General features: G+C 38.3%; 1 protein-coding gene across 1 annotated transcript; it reads left to right on the top strand.

The window, feature by feature from the left end:
* Window positions 1-2,145: 2,145 nt before the first annotated feature.
* Window positions 2,146-9,594, top strand: LOC143878351 (glutamate receptor 2.8-like). Its single transcript, XM_077380649.1, has 6 exons — window positions 2,146-2,472; window positions 4,621-5,184; window positions 5,926-6,647; window positions 7,195-7,510; window positions 8,292-8,698; window positions 8,901-9,594. Exons 1-6 carry the CDS (start codon window positions 2,205-2,207, stop codon window positions 9,441-9,443), a joined length of 2,820 nt encoding a protein of 939 aa, XP_077236764.1. The 5' UTR covers window positions 2,146-2,204; the 3' UTR covers window positions 9,444-9,594.

Below are 9,594 nucleotides of genomic sequence, written 5' to 3'. Positions count from 1 at the left end.
CTAGTCATCTTCCTCCTTGTTCAGCCACCATTGTTGCTGGCAAATCTTGAAAACTTGAATGTTGAGTTCTTACCATCTATCTCTTTGTATTATGGTTTTGTTTTTCTTTTTTCTTTTTAGGGTTTTGCACTATTTTTCATTACTCTGTTTCTGATTTATCTTGTTTAGGGTTTAAGTGATTTGTATTTTAGGGTGAGTTCAGGAGATAATGCATGGATGGCTTCAGTCACTTTTTTGGAAGACAAGTGGTTGTATAAGAAAAAGTTGATGTAATACATGAATGGATAGTTACACATTTTTTTGATTTACTTAAATTTTTTTTTTGTAATACACAAATTGGGATGTAATACATGAAGCACATTTAATGAAAACAACATCCATTTCTTTTGTTATTTCTATCATGAGCATAATTGTAATGCCATTAGACGAGTTGCTATAGGCAGGGGGTTTTGTAGCAGAAGGGGTTTATCAACTCGTTGGAAGAGGGTTAGTAACTCTCAAAAGTAGGGTTACCAATTTTCGAATGGGCTTATCAAGTGCTTGAAAATTGGCCGAGGTTATTGGGGTTTTGGAAGAGGGTTTTTAAGTCTCTAGGATTAGGGTTATCTAGAATAAAAAAATGGGGTTGCCAATTTCCGAATGTGGTGATCAAGTCCCTGAAAATTGGCCAAGGGTACTAGAGTTTTGGAAGGAGGTTGTCAAATCCCTGGGATTGGGGTTATCTAGTATCAAAAATGGGGTTACCAATTTCTGAATAGGCTTATCAAATCCTTGAAAATTGGCCGAGGGTACTGGAGTTTTGGAAGGAGGTTTTCAAGTCTCTGGGATTGGGGTTATCAAGTATCAAAATGGGGTTACCAATTTCCGAATGGGCTTATCAAGTCCCTGAAAATTGGCCGAGGGTACTTGAGTTTTGGAAGGGGGTTTTCAAGTATTTGGGATTGGAGTTATCTAGTATCAAAATGGGGTTACCAATTTACGAATGGGCTTATCAAGTCCCTTAAAATTGCCCAAGAGTATTGGCGTTTTGGAAGGGGGTTTTCAAGTCTCTGGGGTTTGGGTTATCCAGTATCAAAATGGGGTTACCAAATTCCGAATAGTATCAAAATGGGGTTACCAAATTCCGAATGGGCTTATCAAGTCCCTTATGAACACGTTTTTACTTACTGTTTTTTTCGCTCGTTCATCTTCACGTTTTTTTCTTTCTACCGTACGATTCATCTTCCTCATCCTCCATTGAAAGGGAGAAGGAGAAATGCAAAACCCTAAAACAAATGAAAAACAAAACTTAGATAATGAGAGATATATGGGAATAAACTCACGTTTCAAATTTTCGAGTTTTCCCGCCTCCAATGGTGGCTAAATGATGAAGAAGATGACTGACTGATAAGATAAAAGAACAAAGTTGAAAATGAAAAAGTAAAAAAAAAAAAGAGGGAAAGAAGAGAGAAGAGGGAAGAGTGGAAAAGCAAAACGTGTTGCTTAAGAAAAGGGCATTTTCGTCCAGCTTTTTATGAAAAGACCTCTTTTGTCCCTCATTGATAATTTCTGAAAAGCATGGGTCCTCTTGATAATTCCATCTAATTTTTGTCCCCCATTGGTAATTGATCCATGCGATAAAAACTGGTATTTTTAAACATAAATTGACTTTTAGAGCTTCTGACTTTTGGCTTTTTCCTTCTTCGCTACAGTATTTTCTTGACCAGTAGTCAAGGAAACCTTGTAGCCAACGTAATCCCGCGTTTAAATGAGAGTAGATGGAACCTCAGCTCTACACGAAAGAAAAAAGATACAAATTTACACAAATTTCTCAAGGAAACTGATATTTCCACACCCATTTATTTGTCTGTTTTTGGAAATTGACTTATTCTTCAAGAATCGACAAAATAAAAGGGAAGGAAAGGAATACAGTTTTTGGAAAAAGGAGAACAAAAGATGTGAAACTGTTGGAGAAGGGAGTGTAAACATCATTTCCCTTTTGTCACTCGAAATTCAGAGAGTCCACGGTCAATGCTTTAAAATTACAGCCTGTTAAACTTGTCATATAGTAGGCAAGTGCCAGCTTCTTTGGTCGCTACAAGAAATCGAATTTATGTGGGTTTTTTTATTTATTATCCAATCCACTTTACTTACGTCTGCTTATAAACAAAGGTGATACGGGAACTCGAGCACTATTGGAATTGCATCGTTATTGGGTTCTCTAGATGAAGAGCACAATTCAATTCTTAGTTTCCATCTTAGTCCTCTTCTCTTTCAGCCTCCTCTGTGAATTGGCAATAGCTCAAAACAAAATTATCAATTCAACATTTGATGTTGGAGTAGTTCTGGATTTGGAGACATGGGTAGGGAAGATGAGCGAGAGCTGCATCTCCATGGCGCTTTCTGATTTCTATGCCACTCATAATTACAGCACAAAGTTGACTCTCCACTGGAGAGACTCCAAGGAAGATAATGTTGCTGCTGCATTTATGGGTAATTTCAGTCCTCCTCTTTCATTCGCCTTCTACTATTATTTTTTGCCCCACTCTAAAGTTTATATCCCTCTTTTTATCTTTGGTAATGAGTTTCTTCCATCCTCTGAAGATCAATTGGGTGTTCAGTAATACTGATTCATTTGTAACTTAAATAGTTAAATGCCTCTTTGGACCCATCTAAGATTGTTTGTGATTATATGCAAATGGTTTTGAAATTATAATTTTATTATTTGCAAATAATAGCTATAATAGTTAAGAGAAAATATTACAACAATCTCATTTGTAGATAAGGACCAATCTCATTTGAGGTTCTTTCTGTAGGGTGTTTTATCAGTTCATCTATTTTCTTTCTCTTGCTCTTCTTTCCTGTATTCTTATTGGGGAGAGGTTGGCTTTAACAAAAAGAAAGAAAGAAAAAACTCAAAAAAAAAAAAAAAAAAAAAAAAAAAAAACTGTTTACGTTTCCTCCATGTATTTTTCTTCCCTTCCTAATGATAATTTTACTCTAGCATTACTACTGCCAGAGCAGTACATACGCTCTCAACCGAACTTTTGCCTATTGAATGCAGATTGTTAATTTCATTTTTAACCATCCATTAATTGCAATCTTCAAACTACCTCCAGTTGTATCAAATCCATTAAATTAACGTAGCTAAAAAACACTAGTACTTACACTTTTTCTTAACAGGTATCCACTACGAAGACTTTTAAACGAGAAAGAAGAGACAAAAAGATGGTCTACACTTTTAAACGAGAAAGAAGAGACAAAAACATGTATCCACCACGAAGACTTTCACCATTTTGGACTACCTTAAATCCAAATGAAACGAAAATCAAATGAAAATATCTTCGCCAATGAGTTGGCTCTTTAAAAATGTAGCAGTTAGGGCAGAATAGATGTCCGATAGGCATTTTTTTTTTTGGCCACTTACAAGATGAGTTAGTGCAATCATCAAAACATGGTACTGCAATTAATATATACCGAAGGTGAAGCTTTCCATTGTGTAAGTTTTCTTTCCATTGAAAATTTGTATTGGAAAATCTTTTCAATGAATGGTTAAAATTTTCCATATAAAAATAAAATTTCTAGCGTTTTCTTAACTGAAAAATATTTACCACAATAAAAAAATTCCTTGAAAATAGCAAACCTCCGTATTTTCCATGAATTTTTATACCATTTTTTGATGGGTGTGGCTAACCATTTTATACCAAGGCATAGCATGGGTAGCCCCCGCGCCCGGCGCAAGCACGCCTCTCTCTCTCTCTCTCTCTCTCTCTCTCTCTCTCTCTCTCTCTCTCTCTCCACAACCCATGCATAAGGTGGGGGCCTCCATTTTACACCTCAAACTTACATGGGTTGGGGCCCACTATTTGTCACCTCAGGTTTTGCTGGGTGGGGCCCACCATTTAACGTAACACATGCATAATGTGAGGCCCACAATTTCACCCCTCATGTTTTGATGGGGTGGGACCTACCACTTACACCCTGATGTTATACATAGATATTAAATATTTACTCCCCCCTATTTAAAAACTCCAGCTCAGATACCATATATCTTTATATGAATTACATATAAAATTTTGCATCTACTATGTTACAAGATACGTGTGATAGTGCATGTCACTAGGTGTTCAATATTTTATGATTTCTAGGTGTGAATTTGTATTTATTCTAACATCTCTTAAAGTATCATCCTTAAATTCTATCATTTATGTATGTTCCCTTGATTTTATTGGATTTCTACCAAAATTTCTAATAAAAAAGAAATGTTTCCATCTGCGTGGCAACTGAAACTGAAATTTAATACCTTACATAAATCTAGCTGTCGAAATATTCTTGAGTATTATATAACTACATATAATTCAGTCATTAAGAAAAACTACATATCTACTCTAATATAGCATAATGCATATACAAATACAGCCTTCTTAATTTCATATATTAAAATTGCTAGAATTCCTTTAAACCCTTCAAAATGGATAAGGGCTCCAATTTTTTTTTTTCCTTGTGTGTGTGAGGAAAAAGAAAGTAAATGAAGAAACATACAACTCTCTCTCTCTCTCTCTCTCTCTCTCTCTCTCTCTCTCTCTCAATGAAACGTTATTTGCACCCCCACCAAATCTCTCAGTTTCATTAATTGTGCAGTTATGGACCTGTTGAAAACTGTTGAAGTTCAAGCGATCATAGGGCCAATGAAATCTGCACAGGCCGAGTTCGTGGTAGAACTTGGAGACAAAGCTCATGTACCCATCATTTCTTTCTCTGCCACCAGTCCTTCTCTCTCCTCCATCCCAACTCCTTACTTCATTCGAGCAGCACAGAACGACTCATCCCAAGCCAAAGCCATAGCTGCAATCATTCAAACCTTCAATTGGAGGGAAGTCATTCCCATCTATGAAGACACCGACTTTGGAAATGGAATCATTCCTTATCTCAGTGACGCTTTTCAAGAGATTGAGGCCCGTATCCCCTATAGAAGTGTCATTCCTCGCTCTGCTACAGATGATAGAATCCTCAGTGAGCTCTACAAATTGATGACCATGCAAACCAGAGTCTTCGTGGTTCACATGTCTTCTTCTAGTGGAGTTCGCATCTTTTCTAAAGCCAAAGAGGTAGGAATGATGAGCGAAGGGTACGTGTGGATTATAACAGATGGGCTAACAACTCTTCTGGACTCCATGGATTCTTCCGTGATCGATTCCATGCAAGGTATGTGAAACATCCAATTTCTCCAAGGAAAAATTGCCAATGGGGGACATCAAAATAATAGAATTGCTAACGGGGGACACAAATTTGAAAAATTGATAAAGAGGGTTGATAACCCCCCTTTTGAGAGCTTGATAACCCCATTTAGAGGATTGATAACCCCCTTTTAGAGACTTGATAACCCCATTACGTCCTCCTCTAACAATTTTTTAAAAGTGTGTCCCCCATTGGCAATTTTTCTTTCTCCAAATAAAGGGGTGCAACATGGGTAGGTTTTTGGGAATTCGGGTTGAGCTTTTACCTTAAAATCTGGTCGGGTACGGGTTAATTCCAATTAATTTTTTTTGCAAAAGCTCAACCCAACCCAACCCAATTTTGGCCCTGTTCGTTTAAGATTATGCTAACCGGTTGTGAGTCCAAAACCAATTATTAGACTCAAAATTAAACGTGCGGCCCATGTAGCTGTATAAACCTGTACGATTCAAAAAGTTAGGTAGTGCACATTATGGAAACCACTATAGATCAGATCGGAGGGTTATGATCATCCTGTGAAATTGATTTTTGCGGCACAACCTTTTTAGATTGTGGCCTATGAAATGAACGGTTTAGATCATCCTATGATATGGTTATGGTGTGGGGGCCATACCATACTTCTTTTTTTTATTTTAAATATGGGTTCATACGGCCACACATCATATAATTTCTCATTACAGTTGTGTTATTTAAGCATTTATATTGCAACAGGTGTCTTGGGTGTGAAACCGTACGTGCCCAAATCAAAAGAGCTCGATAATTTTACAGCAAGATGGAAAAGAAAATTCCGGCGGGAAAATCCGGACATTGATAGAACTGAGCTAAGCGTTTTTGGGTTATGGGCGTATGATACGACTTGGGCTCTAGCCATGGCAGCTGAGAAAATCAGGGTTTCGAATTCCAGCCTTCAGAAGCCACAAACAAAAGACAACTTGACCAATATAACAGTCTCAGAGATGGGTCAGAAACTCCGTGACGAGATATTGAAGACTAAATTTAAAGGTCTTAGTGGTAATTTCGTTCTGCTCGATGGGCAATTACAGTCATCGGTTTTCCAAATTGTTAATGTGATTGGAAAAGGTGAGAGGGAGATTGGATTCTGGAGTCCTGGGAATGGAATTACAAGGGGATTAGAAGGAGGGAATGAGAAAATAATGAAGAGCATTATTTGGGCAGGAGAATCGACCGCATTGCCGAAGGGATGGGTGATTCCGACGAGCGGAAAGGGAATGAGGATTGGGGTTCCGGTTAAAGACGGATTTAGCGAATTTCTGAATGTAGAACGTGATTCTGTTACCAATAGAACGGACGTTACTGGGTTCTCGAAAGAAGTGTTTGATGCTGTACTTAAAGAATTACCGTATGGTCTCCCTCATTACTTTGTTCCCTTCAATGGGTCTTATGATAATCTCATTTATCAGATATATCTTAAGGTCAGTTCAATCTCTTTCTTAATATATATTTTCTGTCAAGTTGCTACATATGATGTTTTTGTATGGGCAATGATAAATTCGCACCCCTTCAACATGAATTGAAGTGAAAAAGCTAAGGGTGCAACTCGGGTCGGGTTGAGGCCAACCCGAACCCAACCCAAGGAGCCAACCGGGACCCAACCCAACCCGAGGAACCATTTCCTCAACCTGACCTGACCTGATTTTCAAATCGGGTTGCGTCAGGTCGGGTTTTTACTTTTGGAAAAAATGCACGATTATATTAGTGATTGAAGAGCATTTTCATTAAAAAAAAAAAAAAAAGGTGGTTGTAGTATTTATATAGAGACTTCTTGGAAATATTTTCAACTTTTTTGCCATAATTTTCATTGACTAATCGAGAAATATTTTGCACATTAGGATTCATAAATAAAAAACACTAGTAGTTTACTTGTTACAATCTGCATTGTTGATTTGTTTCTCTTCGATGTATGGATATTATTACATTTTGATGATATTATTTTTATTTTCGTTTACTCGAGGAATATAGAAATTTGATGCGGTGATGGGCGACACGACAATCAGAGCAAATCGATCTTTGTATGCAGACTTCACATTGCCGTATTCGGAGTCCGGTGTGACAATGATAGTGCCGATAAAAGATGACCGGAAGAACAAGAATGCATGGATTTTCTTAAAGCCTTTAACCACAGATCTTTGGCTTACAAGTGGGGCCGCCTTCATCTTCACCGGCTTCGTGGTATGGGTTCTCGAACACAGGATCAACGAAGAGTTCCGCGGTCCTCCTGACCATCAGATCGGCGTGATGCTCTGGTTCTCCTTCTCCACGCTTGTCTTCGCACACAGTTCGTACTTTCTCTTCTACCTCGTCATCTTGGAAATTTATAAAGTATCTGCCGTAAATGCATATACATGGACAATGTCCAGACCGTTCATGTTGTGCGCCTAGAAATAGAAACAAGCCTAAACTAATCAAGTCTCTTAAGGCTAGATCACATAAGGAGGCAACCCTAAGTTCAGATGGATTGTGAACTTCTGAATGGATACTTTAAGAATAAGTGGGCAGTGTTCGATATTTAATGTGTCAAGTTCATTGATCAAATAGTTAGTGTCGCCTCCGATTTTGGGACATCTTGGTATCAATGTTCACATGAGTGCATGAATAATGAGGGGTGCAACTTGGTTAGGGTCGGGTTGAGCTTTTGGTTGAGCTCTTGCTAAAAAAATGAATTGGAGTCAAAACCTGAACCCGACCCATTATGCTACAAGCTCAACCCAAATTCCCAGCACTCCCGATTGATACATTCTTTGGGTGTGGTCCAGTGATTAAAGCCCCATTCTTTTTTCTTTTTTTAATTTTGATTCCAAAACTGATTATTGGGTTCAGTCAGTAGCAAGATGGTTTGCACATTGAGTTTCTTGGCATGATCAAAACCTAGATCAGGCCTTGCAGGATTCCTTGTATGTTGGGCAATCTTTTTGTTTTGTCCGCTGACTTGCAATTGTAATATTTTCTCTCCTTTAATACAGTTACCTTTCCCTCAAAAAATCAAAACCCAGATTAGAATTTCATTCTGCAGAACATAAAAATAATAGAATAAAAAGAATTTGTTTTGATGGTTGTAGAGGAGAAGCTGGTTAGCAATTTGTCGAGGTTTGTGGTGATCATATGGGTGTTCGTGGTGCTGATACTGACGTCGAGTTACACTGCGAGCTTAACATCTATGCTTACAGTTCTACAGCTTCAACCGACGATCACCGATGTGAAGGAGCTCATAAAGAATGGGCACTACGTTGGGTACCAGAGGGATTCCTTCGTGCACGGTCTCTTGAAGAAGATGAACTTTGAAGAGTCGAAGCTCAGGGGATACAGCACTGCCGAGGACTACGCCGAGGCCCTATCCAAAGGAAGTTGGAATGGTGGTGTATCTGCCATTTTTGATGAGATCCCTTACATCAAGCTGTTCCTCAATAAATACTGTGGTGAATACACCATGGTTGGACCTACGTACAAGACCGATGGATGGGGCTTTGTGAGTTCTTTCTCCCCATCTCTCTCCCGAAAAAGGCTCATCAATTTAACTAGAATTGATCCAATCCTTCTCATATCCACCTTATTGGAGCAAATGCCCAAAGTTGAAAGTCAGAGAATTTGAAATGCTGTCATTGCATCATCAATGATACACATTATGGATGCATTTTTTCTTTGTTTCTAACTTCCTTTCACTTGAACAGGTCTTCCCTAGAGGTTCTCCTTTGGTCCTTGATATTTCAAGGGCAATCTTGAATGTAACAGAGGGAGATAAAATGACGGCAATAGAGCGAAATTGGTTTGGAAATCAGACAACTTGCCGAGAACAAGGTACCACCATCACATCAAACAGCCTTACTCTCGATAGCTTCTGGGGCCTCTTCCTCATCACTGGAATCGCTTCAGCTTCTGCTCTATTCCTGTTCTTAGTTCTCTTCCTTTACAAACATAGACATATTTCGACAATGGATGATTCCAAAAAATCCATTTGGTGTAAACTCATTGCCATGGCCAAACATTTCGATCAGAAAGATCTCTCCTCTTATACATTCAAGCGGAACCAACCCAGCAGAGGACTAACAATCGGCAGAAGTACAAGCACTGATACTTCACTTCATTTTAACAATTCGAGCATTTCCAACAATTTGAATGGGAGCTTCGTTCCAGAAGAAGATCATGGAGTCTCCTCAAGCGAGCTTGGAGGTCCAAGTATAGATGATACCCAGCCTTCCCCGGAAATAAATTGATGAATGGATTCGAAGTTGACCTTTGTTTTAGTTTTCTAACCTTGTATATGAAGTATCATTGTGTATTATTTTTAAGGTAAACCAGAGGTTTCCTTTTATATGCAAATCAATGAAGACATACTACATAGAGGAAATATACAAGAAAACGAGA

The sequence above is a fragment of the Tasmannia lanceolata genome, unplaced genomic scaffold (genome assembly GCF_043159265.1).
Source record: "Tasmannia lanceolata isolate RefF3 unplaced genomic scaffold, GAP_Taslan_0.1 ptg000006l, whole genome shotgun sequence".
Classification (NCBI taxonomy): Eukaryota; Viridiplantae; Streptophyta; class Magnoliopsida; order Canellales; family Winteraceae; genus Tasmannia; species Tasmannia lanceolata.
This window is presented reverse-complemented; position numbering and strand designations above follow the sequence as displayed.

Coding starts and splice junctions, on each gene's coding strand:
- LOC143878351 (XM_077380649.1), top strand. CDS start 2,205: ATGAAGAGCACAATTCAATTCTTAGTTTCCATCTTAGTCCTCTTCTCT. Junction 6,648..7,194: donor TTTATCAGATATATCTTAAG/GTCAGTTCAATC, acceptor CGAGGAATATAG/AAATTTGATGCGGTGATGGG. Junction 7,511..8,291: donor CACGCTTGTCTTCGCACACA/GTTCGTACTTTC, acceptor TGATGGTTGTAG/AGGAGAAGCTGGTTAGCAAT.